Source organism: Rhinatrema bivittatum, chromosome 2, assembly GCF_901001135.1.
Source record: "Rhinatrema bivittatum chromosome 2, aRhiBiv1.1, whole genome shotgun sequence".
NCBI classification, from domain to species: Eukaryota; Metazoa; Chordata; class Amphibia; order Gymnophiona; family Rhinatrematidae; genus Rhinatrema; species Rhinatrema bivittatum.
Genome location: NC_042616.1, coordinates 728,381,429 through 728,406,951, shown reverse-complemented (window position 1 = coordinate 728,406,951; position 25,523 = coordinate 728,381,429). Strand labels below are relative to the sequence as shown.

The 25,523-nt window shown below is 44.9% G+C and overlaps 1 protein-coding gene across 2 annotated transcripts in view; it reads right to left on the bottom strand.

The window, feature by feature from the left end:
* LOC115085620 (regulating synaptic membrane exocytosis protein 2-like) overlaps nt 1-25,523 on the bottom strand; it is a 914,496-nt gene that overhangs the window by 6,611 nt on the left and 882,362 nt on the right. For both annotated transcript variants that reach the window (XM_029591858.1, XM_029591859.1), the window contains one exon: nt 4,602-4,703. In XM_029591858.1, the coding sequence (XP_029447718.1) occupies nt 4,602-4,703 (102 nt within the window). The remainder of the gene's footprint in view (nt 1-4,601; nt 4,704-25,523) is intronic.

Here is a 25,523-nt window from a genome sequence, read left to right as displayed (position 1 = left end):
TAAGGGCACACATGTGTTCCTTTTAAAATTTACCCATTTGTGATTAAGTCTTATTTTGATATAGCAATCCATTTGCCATAATTTCTACTGCTTCTGATGATCCCAAGTTATTGTACCTAGTACCAAATTATTGATTATATTAGATAATTAGATACATGTATGTTAAAGATAGTTGGTGGCTATGCAGCTCTCATTTTATTCTTGTTTGTATATAATTTGTTTTATCTATCTCTGCAGGTTTGTTGGAAATTTAGAATTGTACAACCCTTTAAATGAAACAACTATTGTTGTGGTCCCGGTCGCTGGACTCACGACTGGGTCCTTATCTCTTCTCTGCCTTAAGTCTCACGATGGGGTCCGGTGTTTCCCAGGCCTTCTCCGGCCTCTCCACGGCAGCGTCTCCACGAGGGAGAGGCCACCGAGCTCCGCTGCCAAGCCCCGCCCCCCTAGGCACATGCGCGAGGGGGAGCCATTAAAGGCACAGTGGTGCGAAACCGCGACCGGTCCCCAAGATGACGTCAGACGCCGGCAGGATATTTAAACCCTGCGTCTGGCTGAAGACTTTGCCTTGCAACAGGGTTCACTCCTTGGAGTTACTAGTTGCCTTGCGTTCCTGATCCAGCTTCCGTGTTGCTGATCCAGCTCCGGTGCTCCTGAGCCCTTCTCCGCTTCAGCTTCAGTTCCTTCTCCTGTTTCAGTTTTCCTGATCCTCGGACTGTCTCCCTGGTATCTGATCCGGTACGTCTTTGGTTCCCTTGTCTGCTGCCAGCCTTGACCTTTGACTGCTCCAACTGACTATAGTCTACTCCGGGAGACCGCTCCGAAGTCCCAGTGGCCCGGGTCCTCACGGGCTCCTCCCGGGGGGGACCGCCGGCTTCCTAGGGTGAAGCGCTTGCCTGGTCTCCCGGCTCCGTGCCGCAACCCGGCCATTCTTCACTGCGGAGACTTGCTGTTCTTCCATTCATCATCTGCACGGCCGGCCCAAGGGTCCACCACTCCAGTGCTAACAGCTATAGATTCATTTAGGTTGTCATTTATATTATTTTTGTATTTATATTTACACGATTGTCTTTGTAATATCTAATTTAATAACTGTTATGGTTTGTAGATATGTGGACCCTTGGACCGAGGTGCAAGTTGTTACAGCCCGTGGGGAGGAGCCCCACAGGTCCGCACCATCAGGAAGCGAGTTACAGGCACAACGGGGAGCTCTGGGCACAGTAGTGGAGAGACCCCCAGGAACCTGGAAGCGACCCCTGCAGAGACTGGCAGTTGGTAGTATCTGGATGCGACCCTGAGGAGAGAGGCACCAGGCAGACAGCGAAGTGGTGGGCGTAGGGTTAGCCGCGCTGAGGGTTCTCCGGAAGGACAGTCCAAGGGGCAGAGCTGCAGTATAGTGGGTGTAGGTTTCGAGGTGTAGGTCCACCCACGAAGCACGGAAGCCCGGGGCCGGTCTCAGCTGTTGACGTAGGCAAGAACCCTGAGAGCGGAGGATTGACGGCAGTCTAGTAGAGAAGCAGGCCCGAGGAGCGGGACAGCTGATAGGCGTTGAACACACCGGAGCAAGCCCTGTGGAGCGGGGAGTCTCTAGGTAGTCTCTTGAGTAGAGAGCATGACCTGAGGAGTGGGAGAGTGCAGACAGTCTTGCTTAGACACAAGCGCAACCCCGAGGAGTCGGGGAGGCTAGCCAAGGAACTCACAGGTTGCCACAGTGTTCCAAGGAGACCCGAGTAGCAGAAGCTTGTTGCAGAGTAGGACCCAAGAGGCGCAGGGCCAGCCCAAGGAGCGGGATAGGCCAGAGGAGCGAGTCCCCTTAGGAGCGCACACTGACCCCCAAGGAGCGGGTGCCAGACAGGGTCCAGGAGCAAGGCTTGTAGCGAAGTCTCAGGAACACAAGGCAGGAGTTGTAGTCTTGTACGAAACTTGTTGCCAAGTTGACTAGCTGGGGGCGAAGGTGGAGCTTAACTACGGGAGTACAATGACATCATCAAACAGGGACTCCCCCGAGGTTCCCGCCGAAGAGGCTTCAAGGCGGGGCCGATGACACACACGCGCCTAGGAAGGCCCGACATCGAAGTAGGAAGTAGCGGCGTCCATGCCGCAGTGAGGAGCCCTGAGCAATGCGGCGTTGTAGGCAGGCCCGCCCAGCAAACAGACCCGGGGAGGGCAGGAGAGCGGTGAGTACTCGCGGTCGCAGCCACCTGCGACCATCAGGCATAATAATAACAATTCTTATTTGTTATAGCACTACCGGATGTGCACAGTGTTGTATTGTTATATTTACAATGTTAAGGTATTTAATAACATTTTGATAAAATTTAGAATTTTATTTTGTAAATCTTTAATATAAATTATTGCTATTTGATAGGATATTTATTTATTTATTTATTTATTAACTTTTATTTACCGACATTCGTGAAACACATCATGCCGGTTTTTATTTGATTAAATGGATTATTGTTAAATTTTGTTTAATTTATGATAGCACTGTACTTTAACTCACTGATTGCATTGAATACTCTACTGAATCCTTTTATTTCACTGTGCCTAGCATTTCTAGTTTCTTCAACTATTTTGCCCTCCAAAACAACTGTATCAATTATGCAGTCAATGAAAACACTTTTGTTTAACCATGTGTGCAAATGATGACACAGTTCATTAGTTTTACTTCCCTGGATACATCTCTTATTATATCTAGCTTTTAACTGTTTGCTATAAATACATTTTCACTAAAAAAATAGTTATCAGCTACAAGAAATGACATTTTCTTCAGAAAAAATGAGTGTTTTATAGAATTTCCAAAAATAATTATCACTGGATAAATTCATCTAGTAGCATCCAAAGAGATAAAATTATTTCACTTTTGAAAACTGCTACTGCAATGGCAGAAAACCTAAAATGGATGTAGAGCCCTGCATTTTTCTGACAAACGCCTACAAATCACAACTTATATTATATATATATATATATATACACACACAAGTTAATGAAAAGTGAATTGGGTGGTGGCAGTGGTCAGATAGATTTTGAACTATTCTTGAAAGCTGAAACAGATATTCAGATTGATGGAATTTGAAATTAATTTCATCCTAATTGTATTTTAATTTGAGATATAGAGATTGGTCTATGATATCTTGAAGGATTCTTCAAAAGATTGGTTAAAATCACCCTCAATCAAAATGTCCCAAGTTCCATAACAACATTTTCAGCAGCCCATTCAGTTTAGAGCATATGAAGTGCTGCTGGAAGCTTCTGGGTCCTCTCTAATTTAAATTTCTATTTTGTGATCATTTAAAAAATAGAGAATGTCATTTTATATACTGATTTCCTATCATATATGGGATGCTATAGTGGGGCCTATGCAATAAAACTTGTGCTAAAGTTTTAATCATGCAACTCAGTAGAAATTTCCATGTATTTATAAAAGTCCTTCAAGTGCTATCCAAAAATATGTACCAAGGGCACAGCAAATCTTTCCCTCAATAGTGTGGATCTGGGATTAACCACAATAAAGTTAACACAATAAAGGTTAACGACTAATCAAGTTGTGGCCCAAACCTCCTTAGGCTAACTAGCCCTTTCGTTTTGGGTCATGGCAGCTGCACATAATTTTAGGAGGGAAAATTTCAGTCAGACTATTGTGCCCATTTACCAGCATAAGTGGCTTCAAAAATCGCCATCTGTATGGGTACAGTATTGCCTGTCATTTCTTTTGTTCCTTTATGCATTTCGAAAGTTAAATTTAAGGTTGCCACACGTGTATCCTAATTTCGCTCTCACTGCAGCCCATATAGAGGTGAGTTTTCAAAGCAGTGTTAGGCACATAAATGGCTCTTATAAAATAGTCCACAGTTCAGTGTACATTAACAGCTAAAATTTTAAATCCCCTGAACGTGGGGAAAATGGAGGTTATGCGCACAAGCGCCAGGCCTCTATCCAGGGGCGGTCCCGGGAGTGGGTAAGGGCAGTCCGGGGGTGGTACAGGGCAGAGCTGGAGGCCGCCGGTAAAGTGGCCATTTGTCGCTGTGCCAGGGGATCGCGCGCCTGCAGCCTGCGGCGCACGCAACTTATGCCAGCTCAGGCGTACGTTCGAAAACAAGAAAACAGCTAAAAGGTAGGGCCTTCAAAAAGGGGTTGTTGAAGAGAGGGGGAGGGAGGGTAGGTAGGGGGGTAGAAAAGTTCCCTCCCAGTTTACTCCTTAATTAAACCTAAGGCAAAAGATATCACATTATACTAAAAAAAGAGGGAGGGAACTGGGTGAGGCTCAATCTCATCGCCACGTGTAATCTGGGCAAATCTCCCACCCCCCCTCGTGCGTTGGCCCGGATTTTATAATATGCGCGTGCGTGGAAATTTGTGCATAAGCTTGCTTTGAGAACTTGGGGTTAAATCTGTGCTTAAAAGCTAATTTACTGCAACATGCACAGTTATAAAATGGATTTTCTTCAAAAATATATTAAATAGTTTCTTAAACAAGGGACACAGGCCTCTTGGGTCTATTTAAATTAGTGTGGGGTCCTTAAGATGAACTCCGGTCATACTTATTTCTTTCAACATTGAGTTTGGTTACCTACAAGCTATTGATGTCTTTCCATTCCTACCTGGCAGTGTCTTTGAGCCTGGTTTTGTAACAAGGCCACGAGCTCGGATTACTTCAACTTCCAATTGTCCTTTCTTGTCCATCATTCCAACCTGGATGTCACCTAAGGCAAACGATATTACATTAAAAAAGAGAAATGACAATCTTAAAACCTACAGTAAAAGTATGTTGAATATTTCTTGATTTTCAGTGATATAATAACTTTACATAGCATTGGAAAAATGTAAATTAAAAAATTAAATCTGTATTACGCCAGAACCCTATATTTTCCTAATTCTGATTAAATATCTAATAATTTGCAATGAAATATAGTAGATAAAGTTGACCAACTATTATTTTGACCTTTGAATAGAACTGCTAAGCTAACCTCATTCGAAGAAAAAACAGTTCTTGTTGTGTAGAAATGGAGAATACTTAAGTAAAGGAGAAAGAACTGTTATTCCTGGGATATTAAAAAAATAACTAAAGAACAAACTAAAGAAAACAAATGGCAAAGAAATATTACTTGCAGGTTGGAGATTAGCACAACACATAGATAATTCAGCAAAGAGAAACACATTTTAGAAAGGATTCCTGTAAATGGCAATCATTTTTTATTTCTAAACACATAAAGGGAAAAGCTAGAATACAACTCAACTTCCAAGGAAGAATAAGGGACCCATTGGGTGTAAATCATGGGGTAATTTTCTAACATTACACATAAGTTAGCTAGCAAATATGCACGCATGTTACACCATTGTTTGAAAGTGGACTTATATGCCTAAATCTGCTTTGAAAATGATCTAATCACATCTACCCATTTAAGTTATACCTGCTAAAACATGTGTCAAATTTTCCCTAAAAGTATGGCTCATGCTTTAAAAAAAACAAACCAATAACTATGCATGCATCTAAACCCTTCACCAACTCTACCCCAATGAATGCCAGGTTACTTTTCCACAAATCTGACATATGCATACAAGTTTACCCATATATTAGGCAGGTAATTTTGAAAATGGCCATATCTGTGTCTAACTCGCTGTTTTACCAGAAGCCTCTTTGAAAATTACCCACATTATGGGTTCAATTGACACAAATAATTTTGGCCTCTGGAGGGTAAATACTGGAGGTAAAAAAAAAACCAAAACAAAACTGAATAGCAACTGTAATAACAGTACATATCTAACAGATACCAGGAAAAAAAAGAATATAAATTTCATGGCCAGGAGAAGGAACCATTATAGATACTCCATTAATGCCCTCTACTCTGTCCAAAAGCATGTCCAAAAAAACCTAATTCACTCACATTCATTTTGCAACTTTTATTTGTCTTGGAAAGCATTTAGACCAGGTTGGTGTAACATAAGCTGGGTTTGACTGCAGAGCTATTGTGGTCACTTTTAAAACTATTCTATACCTGGGGAAAAGTTAAAACGTTATCTTGGAAAGGACAATTCACTTTGGTGAACGTCATTTACGGAGGCGAATAGTGATTTACCACTGCACAGTGGCAATCTGAAAACGAACCCACTCAATGTTGCTAAAAGCATGCACGACTGCGTTTTGTTATACACTGCACATACTTTTAGTCACACTTAGAGGTGACATTCCTAGGGACATGTTTAGGTTGGGAGGAGGAAACATAGCGGTGGATTTTAAAAGATTACGCATGTAATATACGAGTGTAACCCTTTAAAACCCCTCCTGCGCGCGTCGAGCCTATTTTGCATAGGCTCGGCGATGCACGCAAGCCCCGGGACGCGCGTATGTCCCGGGGCTTTAAAAAATGGGCGTGGGTGGGGGGGGCGTGGCCAGAGGCTTCGTCACTGCCGCTGGGCCCGGGGATCGTGTGCCGGCGCTCGGCCGGTGTGCGCAACCTATGCCTGCCCAGAGGCAGGCGTAAATAATACAACAAAGGTGAGGGGGGGGATTTAGATAGGGCTGAGGGGCGGGTTAGATAGGGGAAGGGAGAGGAAGGTGGGGAGGGGCGGAGGGAACAGGGAAAGCCATCGGGGCTCCCCTAGAACTGGGCATGCACAAGGTGCACAAGTGTGCACCCCCCTTGCGTGCGTTGACCCCGGATTTTATAACATGTGCGTGGCTGCGCGCGCATGTTATAAAATCGGGCGTAGATTACAATATCTGGCCCATAACATTTAAAGGTGAGTTTTCAAAGGGGTTCTGTTTGTAAAAATAGCATATATATGCATAAGTAGCATACATGCGCAATCAGATGAATTTTATAAGGCTAGCGCATGCCAAAACTGGGAGATATGCGAATATGTCAGGCTGGCGTGCCTCAAGCATATTTTAAAGCCATCTGTATACACACGTATCTCCTGCTGCACATCCAAATGAAAAGTTCCAAAAAAGGGGTGGGGTGTGGCCTGGATGTTCCTGGATTTCAACTTCAAATTTGCACATAAATGCTTATGCACACATGTGTGTGCTGGGGTCCCCTGCCACATAACTTTACTTCTGCTATGGAGGACGTGTAAATATTAAAATAAAGATAAATAGATTAGTGGATTTTTAAGGGTCAGGGCTAACAGGGGAGAAGGGAGGCTATTAAACTAGGGGACTTTGGAAGTCCTATCCCTTACATGGGCGAACTGGAATGAACTGGGAAACTGGTAATATTGTTGTCGAGTGTGTCTATTAAAACTAGAGATGTGAATCAGGGGACAATCGGGGAATTTTTTTCGTGCGGTCCGATTGTTTTTTTTTAATCGGCTGCTCCCGAGCCGATAAACAAAAAACCCACCCCGACCCTTTAAAACACATGCTTTTGCTTCCCCCACCCTCCCGACCCCCCCCCCCCAAAACATTTTAAAAGTACCTGGTGGTCCAGTGGGGGTACTGGGAGCGATCTCCCGCTCTCGGGCCGTCGGCTGCCACTAATCAAAATGGCGCTGATGGCCCTTTGCCCTTACCATGTGACAGGGTATCCGTGCCATTGGCCGGCCCCTGTCACATGGTAGGAGCACTGGATGGCCCGCGCCATTTTTAAAGATGGCGCCGGCCGTCCACGTGGCAACCGGCCTCTGCCACGTCCATGGCCTCTGCCACGTCCTTTTTTTCTCAAGAAAAAAAGGACGTGGCAGAGGCCACAAAAATGTGTGATAGTGGCCCAGATGGCATAGGGCCACCATCATTTTAAAGGGCATAGCATCGTAAAACCCACCCCCAAACTTGAGAAAATTCACCCTGGGGGTCTTTTCAGACCCCCACCTGCAACTTGCTCAGGCCTCAAAGGAGTAAAAAAAAAACAAACCGAAAACAGAGTTTAAAACACACAATGATGCTCTGTCCCACCCCCTTTCCTTAACTCTTCCCTTAATGGCAGAACTCTCCCCGGCACAAACAAAGACCGTGCCTGTTAGGATCGTGGAGACTTGGGCCGGATGAGACTGCAGGTGTCATGCTGTGGATGCCCACAGTGGGTGTTGCAGCCGGCAGGCGGCGCTGAATAGAGGCTTCGAAGACTACTTCACCACTGGAAGCCAGAGGTCCCCCCAGGAGGAGCCCATAGGAATCCGGGCCTCTTGGTCTTAGGTGGATCCTATGCGACCAAGGATCAGAAGAGCAGCCTGCCGAGGTATTCCAACGATGAGATGGTGCCCAGGAGGTCAGGAGAGACTTCACCCTTGGAAGCCCGTGGTCCCCCCAGGAGGAGCCCGTGAGGACCCGAGCCGCTGGGGCTTAGGAGAAACCTCCGGGCAGATGATGAACAAGTACCTGCGGCAGTGGGAAGAGACAAAGCTGATGTCCAGGAACAAGCCAAGGTCGGGAGCCAGAAGTCAGATGTCGGATGCCAAAACCAGGGACGGAAGCAGAAGCCGGAGTCGGAGAACGAAGCAAGGTCAGGAGCCAGGAATCAGACGTCAGGAAGAAGCAGGAACCGGGAACCGAGAAGCAGGAAGCACAACTAGCTACTCCGAAGAGTCAACCTCATTGCAATGCGAGGTAGGAGTGAAACTGCAGGGTTTAAATACCCTGCAGCATCTGACGTCAGCTTGAGGGCGGTGCTGGAGTTTCCTGCGCTGGTCCCTTTAAATTTGGAGCTCCGGCGTGCGAGCACGCGTAGGGGGCGGGGCCAGCGGCGGCTGAACACCGGCGTCTCCTTCGAGGGGGGAGTGCCGCGTCGGAGGCCCGAGCAGGCCCGAACGAGGCGCCAGCAGCCCGGGCTGGGGCAAAGGTAAGTGAAGGTCCCGGGGCAAGGCCCGGGACCGCAACAGTTCCTCCTTATGTGAGTCCCAATGACCACCCCCATCCAGCAGAAGGGATAATTCCTGCTGTCTATATGCCATATCATTCTACCCAAATGCCTACAATAGCTTACATAACATTCATACCACCTCTTTTAACCGATTGTATACCCTCTCTTGTTCATTCCATCATTACTTCAGCATTTCATATGATCAAATTTGATTTAATGACTGGAAGAGGAACAATGTGCAAATCTAAGGCTCTCGTGCTAAACTTTCAAAAGGGAAACTTTGATAAAATGAGAAAAATTGTTAGAAAAAAACTGAAAGGAGCAGCTACAAAAGTAAAAAATGTCCAAGAGGCGTGGTCATTGTTAAAAAATACCATTCTAGAAGCACAGTCTAGATGTATTCCAGACATTAAGAAAGGTGGAAAGAAGGCAAAACGATTACCGGAATGGTTAAAAGGGGAGGTGAAAGAAGCTATTTTAGCCAAAAGATCTTCATTCAAAAATTGGAAGAAGGATCCAACAGAAGAAAATAGGATAAAGCATAAACGTTGGCAAGTTAAATGTAAGACATTGATAAGACAGGCTAAGAGAGAATTTGAAAAGAAGTTGGTTGTAGAGGCAAAAACTCACAGTAAAAGCTTTTTAAAATATATCCGAAGCAGAAAGCCTGTGAGGGAGTCAGTTGGACCGTTAGATGATCGAGGTGTTAAAGGGGCACTTAGAGAAGATAAGGCCATCGCAGAAAAATTAAATGATTTCTTTGCTTCGGTGTTTACTGAAGAGGATGTTGGGGAGGTACCCGTAATGGAGAAGGTTTTCATGGGTAATGATTCAGATGGACTGAATCAAATCACGGTAAACCTAGAAGATGTGGTAGGCCTGATTGACAAATTGAAGAGTAGTAAATCACCTGGACCGGATGGTATACACCCCAGAGTTCTGAAGGAACTAAAAAATGGAATTTCAGACCTATTAGTAAAAATTTGTAACCTATCATTAAAATCATCCATTGTACCTGAAGACTGGAGGATAGCAAATGTAACCCCAATATTTAAAAAGGGCTCCAGGGGCGATCTGGGAAACTACAGACCAGTTAGCCTGACTTCAGTGCCAGGAAAAATAGTGGAAAGTGTTCTAAACATCAAAATCACAGAACATATAGAAAGACATGGTTTAATGGAACAAAGTCAGCATGGCTTTACCCTGGGCAAGTCTTGCCTCACAAATCTGCTTCACTTTTTTGAAGGAGTTAATAAACACGTGGATAAAGGTGAACCGGTAGATGTAGTTAACTTGGATTTTTCAGAAGGCGTTTGACAAAGTTCCTCATGAGAGGCTTCTAGGAAAAGTAAAAAGTCATGGGATAGGTGGCAATGTCCTTTCGTGGCTTGCAAACTGGCTAAAAGACAGGAAACAGAGAGTAGGATTAAATGGACAATTTTCTCAGTGGAAGGGAGTGGACAGTGGAGTGCCTCAGGGATCTGTATTGGGACCCTTACTTTTCAATATATTTATAAATGATCTGGAAAGAAATACGACTAGTGAGATAATCAAATTTGCAGATGACACAAAATTGTTCAGAGTAGTGAAATCACAAGCAGATTGTGATAAATTGCAGGAAGACCTTGTGAGACTGGAAAATTGGGCATCCAAATGGCAGATGAAATTTAATGTGGATAAGTGCAAGGTGATGCATATAGGGAAAAATAACCCATGCTATAATTACACAATGTTGGGTTCCATATTAGGTGCTACAACCCAAGAAAGAGATCTAGGCGTCATAGTGGATAACACATTGAAATCGTCGGTTCAGTGTGCTGCGGCAGTCAAAAAAGCAAACAGAATGTTGGGAATTATTAGAAAGGGAATGGTGAATAAAACGGAAAATGTCATAATGCCTCTGTATCGCTCCATGGTGAGACCGCACCTTGAATACTGTGTACAATTCTGGTCGCCGCATCTCAAAAAAGATGCGGCGGAGAAGATTGCGATGGAGAAGGTACAGAGAAGGGCTACCAAAATGATAAGGGGAATGGAACAGCTCCCCTATGAGGAAAGACTAAAGAGGTTAGGACTTTTCAGCTTGGAGAAGAGACAGCTGAGGGGGGATATGATAGAGATGTTTAAAATTATGAGAGGTCTAGAACGGGTAGATGTGAATCGGTTATTTACTCTTTCAGATAGTAGAAAGACTAGGGGGCACTCCATGAAGTTAGCATGGGGCACATTTAAAACTAATCGGAGAAAGTTCTTCTTGAAAAGCCAGTGGGGTAGATTTTTAAAAACAGCGCGATCGCGTACTTTTGTTTTTGCAGCAGGCGCAAACAAAAGTACGCTGGATTTTATAAGATACGCGCATAGCCGCGTGTATCCTCTAAAATCCTGGATCGGCGCGCGCGCAAGGCTGCCTATTTTGGGCAGCCTGCGCGTGCCGAGCCGCGCAGCCTGCCTCCGTTCCCTTTCGAGGCCGCTCCAAAATCGGAGCGGCCTCGGAGGGAACTCTCTTTCGCCCTCCCCTCACCTTCCCCTTCCTTCCTCTACCTAACCCACCCCCCCGGCCTTATCTAACCCCCCCTTACCTTTGTCCTTAGATTTACGCCTGCGAGAAGCAGACTGCTGGCGCGCCGTCTTCAGACCCGGGGGCTGGTCTGGAGGCCTGGACCACGCCCCTGGGCCTGCGCCACGCCCCGGTCCCGCCCCCAAAACACCGTGCCCCGCCCCCGAAATGCAGCATCATCGGGTCCCGCCCCCGACATGCCCCCTTCCAAAAACCCCGGGACCTACGCGTGTGCCGGTGGCCTATGGAAAATAGGCGCGCAAGGCCCTGCTCGCGTAAATCCACCCGGATTTACACGAGCAGGGCTTTTAAAATCTGACCGAGTGTGTATAGAACCATTGACTGTTTTAGTCATCCATGAGGAAGTGTTTTAATACAATAGCTATACATGTCTCTTCTTTCCCATAAACAAACTCAAAACTCACATATAAAGCGTGAACCAATCTTAGTACCTTACTTTACCTTACTTATTATATGCCCTCTGTTCCATAAACTGACTGAATGCTGGTGGAAGAAAGTACTTAAGTTTAGTAATTTGAGGCTCAGTGTTTATTGCTTTCAGGGGAACTTCAGTTTATTACATTTCATTTCACTAATGTACCTTGCATAGACACTACAGACAATTCCTCCATGCAAACCTTCTCTCCAAAATTAAATCTAATTCAAACTGCATATGTCTCTTTTGCTCCATACTTTTAAAAATAAAATGAACTGATAGGAGAGTAGAAGTAAAATGCCTATTTAAAACCATTCCAGGTATGTCTAATATTTACAATAGATATAAAATATTTTGAAAAGTGTCTTTTCTGTTTCTAATTGTCATGGATTTATTCATTACTTGCTGAGCAGATGTATATTTTACATTCAGATATCTGAAAGATATATTTATTTATTTGTTCTTGTGCTCTGCTAATTTCTAATAAATTGTTCAATGTAACATTGTATAAAAAACTTTCATACATTGCTTATAAAACAAACTAGGACAGAAGTAATCAAGCAAATCATAAAATAAGAACATAAAAATATTATGCAGAAACCTGCATAAAGAATGCTTTAATCTTTTCCCTAAAGCTTAGTTGATGAAAATAATATATTATGTATTTATATGCTGTTTTTACATTCAGTTATTATCAGTAGTTCCCTATCCCCATAGGGCTTAAAATCCAAGGGTCTTATTTACTAAACATTTTTTCAATAGACACAAAGTATTAGAAAACCTTTAATAAATAATTTTCTAAGGACCCGATTTACTAAGGCTTTTTTTCCTATTCTGTGTCTATGGGAAAAGTGCTTAATATACGAGGCCCTAAGGGGTAGATTTTTAAACCTGCGTGCGGGCGTACATGTGCGCGCGCTACCCAGCACGCACACATGTACGCCTGATTTCATAACATGCGGGCGCAGGCACACGCATATTATAAAATTGGGGGTTGGCGCACGCAAGGGGGTGCACAATTGTGCACCTTGCGCGTGCTGAGCCCATGCCGAGCCCACTGCCTTCCCCTGTTCCCTACCCCCCCCACACCACCTTCCCTTCCCTTACCTCCCCCGCCCTTTCCCCCTACCTTTTTCTTTGTTTTTCTTTTATTTCCAAACTTACTTCAGCCCTAGGGCTGAAGTAAGTTGCGTGCGCCAGCCAATTGCCGGTGCGCAATCCCTGCCCAGGGCCATGCGGAGGTCTCTGGCCATGCCCACGCCCCCGGCTTTCAGTATAAAGGGCCGGATTTTCAAAGGGTTACATGCGCCGGGCCTATTTTCAAAAGGCCCAGCGACGCGTGTAAGTCCCAGGTTACACGTGTAAGTCCTGGGGCTTGCAAAATGGGGCGGGGAGGGGGCAGGATGGGGTGGTCTGGGGGCGGGGCATGGCCAGAGGCCGCTGCACGGCTGCTGTGCCGGGGATTGCGCGCCGGCAGTTGGCTGTTGCACGCAAATTACTTCAACCCCAGGGCTGAAGTAAGTTTGGGAATAAAAGAAAAACAAGGGAAGACCAGTAAAAGTGTACTGGGGGGGGGGGGGGGGCCTTCCGGTTAAGATGGCGGCATGAATCAGACGCCTTGAAAATCTCTGCAAAAAATTATGAGAACAATTATGCCTCCTAAACGCAAAGGAAAGGTGAGGGTGTTTCCGATGGAACCGCTACCCTCACCTATTCAGCAAGAAATAGTTCGCTTTTTGTCTGCACCTACCCGTCCAGGAGCTGAGGATCCCGTCAAGCGAAGAGACGAGAGAGAGCCTCTTGCGCTCTTGGAGGAAGCGTCACTGAGTCCCGATCAAAGGAGACCGCCGGCACGGAGAGGCGATGGAGGAGACTGTGGCGTTGACCCGGGAAATGTTTCTGCTTCCGGGGACGCTCTCGTGTTGGAGGGGAGTATTGGCCCAGAGACGCCGAGGATGATTTCAACAACGGCTGTGGATAGTACTGCAGAACCCGCAGGAGGAGTGGAGGTAGCTGAGGGAGAACTGTTGGTGCCGGTACAACCAGCCGGAGGAATCACTGCAGATCTTCCACAGTGCGTCGAAGCAGGTAGGGGAGAGGGCAGCAATACCGGTGGTCTTGGGGGGTGTCTCCCCCCCTCCCTCCTCCTTAGTCCTGCCATTGTGACTCTCAAGGACTCTGGGATTTGGTTGTGGGGTTTAGACTGGAGATGAAAAATGTTTACCAAACACTAAACCAAGCCAATGTTAAACAACTTCAAGAGTTGTCTGCTATGGATCTTAAATTGACTGAGATAAATAGGAGGGTCACTTTATTAGAAAAGGAAGATGAAAAGATGAAAGAATTTAAAGCTGTGGTTGCCAAAGATCGTTTGAGATTGGACAGACGTATGGAGTCACTCGAAAATAATTTAAAAAGTTTAAATTTGCGTTTATTGAATTTTCCTCATATAGTAGGAGAGACTCCATATGTTACACTTAAGAAATTTTTAGTTGAAGTATTAGGATTTTCTGATATGGATATGCCTATAGTAAATACCTGTTATTTTTTGCCTATTTCTAAGAATAATATGTCAAATGAGCCCTTTCAAGGTAATCTGACAAATTTTCTAGAAAATTCAGAACTAGTGGTTATCAATAAGGGAACTTTGTTAATTTCATTGGTTACAAATTACGAAGTAAATAAAATCATGAAAACTTACTTTAGGAAATACCCAATCAGGTATTATAATTCTAATGTAAAGATATTTCCTGATTTAGCACTGGCAATGCAGCAAAGATGAAAACAATTTCTAAATCTTTGTCAAGAAGTAATAGCTTTAGGATATACCTTTCTGTTGCGTTTCCCTTGTAAGTGTTTAGTGAAAAGAGATGAATGCAATATTTTCTTTTCACCAGAACAATTGGCAGGGTTTATTGATCTTAAAAAACAGCCCACGTCATCCCCAGAGACTTAAATTAGGAATTAGTAGGTGAATCATGCCGCAAAAAATCTTCTACCTTTTCTTGAATTGTGATTGTTTAAAAATTCTCCCTTCTTCTGCCCGAATTAGAACCAGAATTAGAATCATTGACTGTTTTCTGTAAGAAGTTATATATAAAATGAAGTTTTCCTTTTTGTTTGTTATTTCATAAGTTTATCTTATTAATGGTGTATGACATCTGTGATTTGTTATGAATCTTTTGATTTGTAAAAATCTAAAAAGTTATAAATAAAGAATAAAAAAAAACCAAAGAAAAACAAAGAAAAAGTTAGGGGGGAAAGGGCAGGGGAGGTAGGGAAAGGGAAGGGAAGGTGGGGTGATAAGGAAAGGAGGAAGGCAGTGCGGCTTGGAGTGGGCTTGGCTCGCGCAAGGTGCACAATTGTGCACCCCCTTGTGCTAGCCGACCCCCGATTTTATAACATGCATGCGCCTGTGCGCGTATGTTATAAAATCGGGCATACATGTGTGTGCACCGGGTAGTGCGCGCACATGTAAGTCCCGCGCGCAGGTTTGAAAATCTACCCCAAAGAGTTTTATGGATAATGGTTAGCAACTTAAATTGAGCTCTTTGTTGCATGAGTAGACGGTGCAAATCTTTGAATCTGGGTGTAATACTGTGACAGTAATGAAGCTAGTAGCTGCTTTTTGAACCAGTTGTAAAACACGCAGCAAAACCTTTGAAATCCCACATATAAAGAATTATCGACATTGGTCAACACAAATGTCTGTATAATATTCTGACATCTTCTTTAGAGATATTCTTTAGGTGTCCTACTAGTTGAAGTTTAAAGAAAGTCAAGCTGGCAACCTTTCTAATATGGCCTCTTAAAGTTAATTTTGAATCCAAGAATACACCCACATTCCTAGTTTCTACAGCTATTGGTGATTTTACAGCACCCAATAGCAATCCCCTGATTTTTTGAAGGGAAAGCTCTTGGATATTTGAAGGACAGCAGATTTTTGTATACATTTAAAACTTGATTGTTTGCAACCATCCATTGGTTCCTTGACTTCAAACATCAAGCAAGACATTCCACAGGAAGATTACCATCTGAATGACAGGGCACAAATACTGTATATCATCAGCATATATAGAATAATGTACTCCCAGTGCCATCAGGATTTTATACAGTGGCTGGAAGTAAACATTAAACAATGCTGCTGACACTGCTGCTCAATGTTTTCCATGATAAAGTAATTAGTCCCATGCAAATTTGTTGCTGTCTATCTGTTAGAAAAGAAATACACCAAGTAAGGTATCCCCAGTGATCACGGGTGCTTAATCAGGATTTTAATCAGTTGTGTTCTAATGCATGCTGTTTTTATTATGGATGTTCCATGTAACTCCAATCACAAAAAAAGTCTTTTCAAATCAAAGGCACAATAGCAGCCAACTAAAAAGCACTTGATATATCTTCCCTCTTTCAAGCAACACTATGAACACTTTTAAAGATTTTACTGTAGGATCATCAGACTACCCATGCCATTGGTCACAAGCGTTAAAAAATTAACTTTCAAAACAGGTGCGTGGGCGTACAAGTACACGTGTGTGTCAGCGCTCGCCCAGAGATGTGGCAATTTTATAACATAAGCGCACATACATGAGTATGTTATAAAAAAGCCTAGGTGCGTGTATGTGTGTGCCTAATATTGCAAGTGTGTGCATACAGTCACATAAAATTGGGACTGAGCCGCACAAGTGGGGGAATTTTATAACAGGCATATGTCCATGCCATGAGCAGTTTCACAGGTTCATTCACCATCGCCCAGTCTAGAGCTAGGTCCTCCAAACCCCCTTGTTCTTTAGCTTGCACTCTGCCCAGTTACTTCAGGCCTTTTAAACCCCTCAGAGATGCCTGTAATTATTTTCTTTTAATTTGGATCTCCTCCACTGCAGAAGTAAACTTAGGAGGAACTGGACCGGGACATGTGCCCGGGTGCGTAGGTATCAGCAAGCACATCTCTTGGCACCGCCCCAGGAAACCCAGGCCACACCCCTTTTTCATTTGACGTGAGATATTTGAGTATTGGGAGATGTACGCATATGTAGGTAGCTTTTAAAATTGGGTGGACATGCACGTGTCCTACATGTGGGTACATCTCCTGATGCTGGCACACGCTCAGCTTTTATAATTCACCTCTAAACCTTTATAAGCATTATGGGTCATAAATAATTATAGGTCCAGCAAATGTTTTCTTTTCAAAATATGTAAATAAAATATGGAGGATTACTTCCCTTCTCAGTTGAAGCTCCAGCCTTATCTATAGCTGTACTCTCTAATTATCAATCAATTTCAAATTTGCCTTCTTTAGCCACATTACTCGAGAGGTGTGCTTTGAACCAGCTGGAATATTATTTGGAAGAACAGAATATTCTTAATCCTGATCAATTTGGATGAAAGAAGGTGCTTAATTAGTGTAAACTGCCCTAATGGCTTTGGCCAATTTTATGCAGTATAGAAAATGTTTAAATAAATAAATAATACCGAAACTTTGTTGCCAACTTTAGTGGATGTTCTTTTCCACATATTAACAGGGGAGCTGCAGTTTTAGTAGTTAAACTTGATATGTCTGCTTCTTTTGATATGATTAGTAATAATAATACAATTTTATTACTCGCACATTCCACAAGTCATGGCGAGTTACAAGGAACAACCAACCAGAAAAACACTTGATATATCTTCCCTCTTTCAAGCAATACTATGAACATTTATAAAGATTTTCCTGCAGGACCGTCACACCACCCATGCCATTGGTTACAAACATTAAACCTTTATAGCATTAGGGTCATAAATAACCATAGGACCAGCAAATGTTTTCTTTTTCAAAATATGCAAATAAAAGAAGGAGGATTACTTCCCTTCTTCATTGATGCCCATGATATATTTCACAAGTACTGCTTAAGGGGCATATCATCACTAGATTCGCATACCAGCTTCAAGCCACCAAATGCTATTCTGTATATTCTACGGACAAAGAGCACACAGTTCAGGTGTTGCGGTCCCGGGCCGTGCCCCGGTCCCTCCACCTACCTCGGGGGCGGCCCGGGCCGTTTCGAGCCTTCCTCGGGGTGGTTGCAGCAGGCCCCGGGCCTGCAGGCCTTCCAGCGCGTCTCTCCCTCCTCGGGAGAGACGCCGACGCTCCGACGTGGCTGGCCCCGCCCCCTGACGCACATGCGCGGGGAGGAGCCCCATTTAAAGGGGCCAGCGCGGGAAATACCTCAGCTGAGCCGGGAATGACGTCAGACGCCCTCAGGGTACAAGTACCCTGCAACTAGCTCTCTCTGTGCCTTGCAACAAGGTTCCTGGTCTTCGGCCTGCGGTAGCTGTGTTCCTGGTTCTTCTCTTCGTCCTGCTTCTGCCTTGCCCTCCTTGCTGGATTACTTCTTTTGGACTTCGACCCCTGGATTGGCTTTGGACCGCTCTCTGGACAACGACCCCTGGACTGGCTGCGGACCATTCTTTGGATTCAGTCTCCTGGACCGACTTCTGGATAACCTACGACCTGCAGGAGGCGCCTGCATCCGGACCATCTTCCACTGTCGGGGAGTCACCTAAGTCCCAGCGGCCATGTCCCTACGGGCCCCTCCTGGGGGGACTTTGGCTTCCAGGGTGAATCTCAACAAGTTCCAGCGGCTGGACTCCTAAGGGGGAGTACCAGTCTCCAGGGCGAAGAATCTTCGACTTCCGGGGTCCAACGCCTGTCTTCCTTCCAGTGGGTACAGAGTTCTTGGTGGCATAGGACTCCTCCGTGGTCCAGCGTCTCAAAGCACTCCGGCCTTCCGAACCGCCTCCTGGTTGGGACACTTGCTGCAAAGCACACAGCACACCATCTTCTGTCCCAACCGGCCCAAGGGTCCACGAGTATAACATCAGGGTACTGATATACAAACACTAGGGGAAAAGCACAGGACTACTTCTACAACCAAAAGCAAAGCATGTTCAAACAGCATTGTCTGAATTATCAAGAAGACTGCTCACCTTGTAAAAATGTTGCTAGATTAATTTTGTTATGGGTTTGATAATTGTTGGTTTTGATTGTAAATATTACTGACCTTAACATAAGGCTTGGGGGTAACTTGCATGGAGCGGCAGTTACTACCATAAGAAACTTGCTGGGCAGACTGGAGAGAGCATTTAGTCTCATTCTGCCATCATTACTATGTTACATGGTGGGATTTTTATTAAACTGGTGTGCAAATCTAGTAATGATGTGCTCCTGAAGCAGTATTTCTGGAACATGTCATGTCAGGCATCAATGGAGAAGGGAAATAATATTTTATTTGCATATTTTGAAAAAGAAAAAATTCACTGGAGCTATGATTATTTATGATCTATAATGCTAGACAAGTCAGGAATGTAGCGAACTTTCTCCAGGAGCATCGGGACATGAATGCATGTCTCGATGCTCCAGGCATGAAATTTAAAACCCCGCAGGTGAAATAGTAAAAAAGAAATAGAATTTACTATTGCATGGCAACACCCTGCCCTCTTCCCACACCCATTCCAAAAAAGTCACACCTCCCCCCCATTCCAAAAGCTCCCCCAGGTTCAAAAAGCTGTCGCCTGGATCTACTAGCCCCCATGGCCTCCTACCCAGCCTACAACCCCCCTCCCATCGGCCATACCTGGTTGTGTAGGATATCCCTGGTAGCCTAATTGGGGTCCTTGGTAGTCTAGTGGGGCCTGGAGTGTCCCCCTAGGTTCTGGGCCAGCTGCCATTTTCCAAATGGTGCTGGCCAGCCTTTTCCCCATCACGTGATAGGGGCAAAGACTGGCTGACTGGCCCGGAGCCTAGGGGATGCTCCAAGCCCCATCAGTCTATCAAGGGCTCCATTAGGCTACCAGGACTATCCTAAACCACTAGGTATTGCTAAGGGGGGAGAGGAGTTTGCTAAGGTGGTAGGGAGGGATGGGGCGTGACTCTTGACAGAGAAAGGGTTTAGGAAAGTAGTAGGGCATTGCCATGTAAGAACATAAGAAATTGCCATGCTGGGTCCAGACCAAGGGTCCATCAAGCCCAGCATCCTGTTTCCAACAGAGGCCAAACCAGGCCACAAGAACCTGGCAATTACCCAACACAAAGAAGATCCCCATGCTACTGATGCAAATTAATAGCAATGGCTATTCCCTTAACTAAATGATGGTACATTCTATTTTGTTTTTTACTTTTTCCCCTGCTGGGCCAACTTTGCAGGTGGTGGGGATGGGGACAGGGTCTAGCCAGACCCCTGGGAGGAATTTTTGCAAATTGGGGGGCCTGGGATACTAGGGTCACTGCTGGCCCTTTAAGAAGACAGTGGCCCAGGTGAAGTAGGCTGCCATCATGCAATTTTTTTCCCCTTTCCTGAGGTATTTTATTTTTGCGGAAGGGAAAAATATCATGGCAATGCTCCCCGCTGTGTTTTTCCCATGGTATCTTTCCCCTCCTGCAGTAAAATATTGCAGCATAGTAATGACCCGCTTAGACTGCAGGACCTCTGGGGATAGGGAATAACCTACAGTACCTGACTGTTAATCCGCTTTGAAGTGTCATAGAATATAAATAAAAATGCTTATTATTATTTCAAGACAGAGCAATAGATCTAGTATGAGATCTGAACCCTAGGTACGCATTATTGCTAAAAATTCTTTGGCATATGTTAAATCAAATCTATACTCATATAAGTTTAAATAATTTATTACAACCAAGCTTTTCAAATTAATCTGCATATCAAACTGGGCTTCAACTAATCATAAAACCTTATCATTTTTCTGCCCAGGAGGTCAGTAAACTAAGCAAATAGTCCAGTCTTGGATTTTTAATAAAACTGCATTAACATTATAATCATCCTAAAAATAATAGCTTGAACGATAAAACTTTTTTTAAAACATTATTAGTATACCACTCCCAAATTTTCTCTCCTATTCTTCACATCAAGAGAAAAGCCAGGGACATAACTGATTCAAAAGCAAAATATAAAGATGTTTTTTTTAAAGAGCTGCGCGAGCACAAATTAGCAGATGTGTGCATAAATAGCACATATTCACGTAACTGTATGAAGTTGTATAACTCGTTTCTCTGTATGAAGTTGTTTCACTGTAACCGGGAGTGAAGGCACTCAGCTATACTTCGGTATATAAAAGAATATAATAAATAAATAAATAAAATAAATAATAATAAAACTAATATTTTATAAACCTCAAACATATGCATGCAAGCAATGGTGCATGAATAAATCTGTTCGTAAAAAGGGGCGGGCGCAACATCTGTGCATATAAGCTGCGATTTTATAACCCTGCAAATGCAGTGCACATACAGCCATTACTGCGCATATTTACATCTGCTAATTATCTGGTGTAAATCAGAATAAAATTCTTTATAGCTAAAATACTGACCTGATGAGGGGTCTAGGTAAACTGGGGGGGGGGGGGGGGGTGTGTCAGGCTGACGAACCAAGAGGGTCTCGATAACTTAAAGATTGATTGGGCAAACAGGAGGACTAATTGCTAAAACTGGTAATTTCTCCCAGGACAAGCAGGATGTTAGTCCTCACATATGGGTGACATCATCAGATGGAGCCCTGTCATGGAAAACTTTTGTCAAAGTTTCTAGAACTTGACTGGCACACTGAGCATGCCCAGCATGCCACTAACCCTGCAGCCACCAGGGGTCCCCCCTCAATCTCTTTTTTTCCACGCAGCAAGTTGCCTCTTGGTTAGGAGCTCTGTGAGAAATTCCCACAACTTTTCCTCACGGTACCTTCGAGGTTTATTCTGCATAAAATTACCCTCACCGAGGTCCCCCATCGACATCCGTTCCCTCTGAAGCCCGGGTAAGTGAAATCCCTGTGTTTTGCGGTCGATTCCCACTGGCATTTTCTTCGGTGCCCATCGGTCATCGATTGCGTGCGCGTGCCAAATTTTTCTAATGGCGACCGGATTTAGAAAATGCCCCGAATGTCCGAGGACCATGTCTATGACGGACCCGCATGAAACTTGTTTTTTGTGCTTAGGACTCTCACATGATGTTCATCGTTACCAGAGTTGTACACAGATGACCCCTAAGGGACGCCGTGCTCAATTGGAGAAAATGGGGCAGGTCTTTGGTACAAAGCACGTGGCTCCATCGTCTCCGACTCGGGCACTACAGTCCCAAAAAGGATCCATCGACCATGGGGATGCCTAGCCAACAGCATCGCGGAGTGGGTGACAGTCAGTCACCGACCCCCTCAAGGACATCTGTGTCATCATCCTCGGCGCCGGAGAAAGACCGGGCCGAGCATCGAGGGAAACACCGTCACCGTCATGAGTCCCTGTCCGGTGCCGGCACTGATTACGCAGCAGCATCAATGGCTATTGAGCCACCTATGAAGAAAACCTGGGGAGAGGAGCTCCCATCCTCCTCTGGACCCGGGTCCCTGAGGCGTTCCCCACTGATATTGGTGCCGGGTACTGAGCCTCCACAGATCCCTGTGGAGGAGTCAGTAATGCCTAGCCTGCCTCCTATCCCAGGCACAGAGCTAACTATGCCAGCCTCAAAGGGGGAACTGGATGAAATGGTCCAAGAGGCAGTGCTAAAAGCCCTTAGGGACATCCATTTGCCACTGGTGTCAGCCCCCAATACAGACACTGCAATTGGCGCCCCCATCGATGTTTGCACCGCTTTTTAGAGCGCCTAGATACGCTCATTAGTGCCGTATCGACTCGTCCTATGACGCCTGAACATGCAGGCATCCACTCGTCCATCGAGACCTCCGCAGGTCCCAACCCCCATACCGGGTTTCCTCGGAAGAAGAAGATGAGGCAGTTCCCCGGCCAGATCCCTCCATGGGATCCACTGATGCCGAAACCTACACTGGGACCATCGGGGATATCAAGGCCTAAGTGTACTTCATTCGGCTTCCATGCCATTGATGCCACCATCGATTCCATCGATGCCACCACCAGTTTCCATCGAAGCCATTCCACCATCCATCGAGGCCTTCTCGACCTCTTAGATTTGATGTGCTTACTCCTTCGGAAGGTCCTCAAGGAGAAGGGGAACCCCCATACAATCCTTGGGAAGATGAATCCTCCGATGACTCTTCACATACTTCTGAGAAATTGCTCTCAGAGCCCTCACCCCCAGAAGAGAGGCGACGTTCTCCTCCAGAAGATCTCTCCTTTGCCAATTTTGTAAAGGAGATGTCTGAAACAATCCTTTTTCCATTGGTAATGGAGGCAGACGCTTGCGACCAGATATTGGAGGTTCTACAATTTGTGGATCCTCAAAAAGAAATAATGGCGATCCTAGTACATGAAGTACTGCTTGATCTTCTACACAGACTCTGGGACCACCCAGGTACTGTACCATCAGTCAACAGGAAGACTGATGCGACGTACCTGGTGCAACAAGCCCCAGGCTTTCAGAAGAGACAACTGCCCCACCACTCTGTAGTGGTAGAGTCGGCACAGAAAAAAGGCAAAAGGTTGCGTCCCCATTCCTCTGCTCCTCCTGGAAAGGACCAAAAAGCATTGGATACATTGGGACACAGAGTCTTTCAGGGGTCAATATTGATAGCCTGAATAGCGGCATATCAATTGTATATGACCCAATATAATAGAAACCTGTGGAAAAGGTGCAGGAAATTGCTGACACTTTACCACAGCAGCAACAAGACTCCCTGACTTCCATCCTATACAAAGGACTAGAAGCAGGCAAGCACTAAGTCAGGGCTCCTTATGACTCATTTGAAACAGCTTCTAGAGTATCAGCAGCAGGCATAAGTGCTAGACACTGGGCCTTGCTTAAAGCTTTAGATCTATGACCAGAAGTACAGGATAAACTGGCAGATCTTCCCTGTACAGGAGACAACCTGTTTGGGGACAAGATCCAAGATGCAGTGGCTCAATTAAAAGACTATCATGACACCCTATGTCAATTGTCCTCTGTTTCCCCAGAAGTGCCCTCTGATGCCCGCAGAGGAACACGAAGGGACATCAGGAAACAATTTTACAGGCCACGCAGGTACTATACCACTGCGTCCTGTACTCGGGGAACTAGGGCTCCTCAGAGGGGAATTACAAGACAAGCAAGAACACCTAGAGTGCAGCCAGCTCCACAGGCTGTTTCTCCGGCTACATTTTAAATTGTTCCAGCAAACAGATCTATTTTCTCACTTGAATTCAGTAGGAAACTGACAAAGATTGATACCTATACCCCGGACTCACCTTTTCAATGTGAAGCCGTGAGTACTGTACCTTCGGTGTCCCAGATCCATAAACCATTTCCCTATCAGGGGAGTTAGCGCTGCTTAAAAAAAAAAAAAAAAAAAAGACAGTCGGACCCGACTTCTTTTCCACCTGTATGCCTTATACACTTTCCTTGTCAGAAAAGACTTATAATGGTGTCACTGGGCACCAGGCTTCCTTTGATATGTCAGTGAGACTGGATCTGCTCTTTGGACATTCATAAACATATGTTTCTTTCATATACACACTACTGCTCATTGGTGTTGCCTCGGCACCCGAGTAGTTTTAAAGATATGACAGTAGTAACTGCACAGTTACTCCAAAGTATCACCTTCTTCTCCGTATCTAGACAGCTTTATTAAAAAGCTAGACCAGGTATGTACCCTTGACTCATCAGAATTCTCTCATAAGGATACTGTGCTCAGGGGAATTTCTAATTACTTATCCGAAATCTCTCTCTGCACCGTCTTCTCATCTCCTCTTTCAGAGCAGAATTACACCTTACATCAGCCAAAGGATTCTCCTGAATAATTGTACAGTCACGCTATCCATATTCGCCAGCTACTCGCAATCGAACAACACCCTTGATTCAACTGTCACTCTAGCAAGAACATATAATCTCAACAATTATTGTCACCACACTGGTGCAAATGGCCAGAAGCTTAACATGTTGCACTTTCAGTCTCAGTGTCATTATTTATGGACACAAGACAAATCTTATTGCTTATATACCCTTCAGGCATATAGCACTAGGGTGACCTACACTATGGACATCTCCCTCCTACGTTGGAGGGCCCAGATCGAAAGTCTTCTAACTCCATACTTACATATGGCCCTCAGTGCCCTATAAAGGCGATTTTCTGGAGTTTTCAGAAGAGTGGGTACGTTCTCTAGGCTTTCAAGAAGTGCCTCTCCAGCCAGGTAGTCTTCATTTGTAGACCACCAGATTGCACGTTAATACTCGAACACACATGGCAGTTCAAACTCTTACCACCTCTGCTAGAAAACACAGAGGTTTTACTCTACTCCATACAGTACCCTGTAGTGCCATGCACCACTCTTCGGTACGCGTATGGAATGTATTAACGTCTCCAACTCAGCTGACAATTCCAGCCCCTTGGTTGGTGCTTGGATCCCCTGTTGCGAGCAGAATCATCCACTAGCAAACTTTATCAATCATCCATTCTTGCGTCCCATCTGAACCGCAAAATAGATGCTTCTGCTCCTAACACACGAACAGAAGAGCATCATCCATGGATGCCTTAGCTCTTCCTTGAGATATAGGTCTGCTATAGCTGTCCCATCAGATGCAACTTATAACAAGACACTCGTGAAACTGCAACATGACAAAGGCTCCATGATACTAATGGCCCCTTCAGATGGTGCCACGTCAACTCCCATCTTTCTGGGGCCGTTCCTCCCATCCTTGTAGTTTCACGGCACTTCTACGCGGAATCCTTACCGCTCTATATGGCAGGGGTCTACATGGTAGTGTACATGGAAGGACTTTATCCCATTCTGGTCCACATTCCACTTG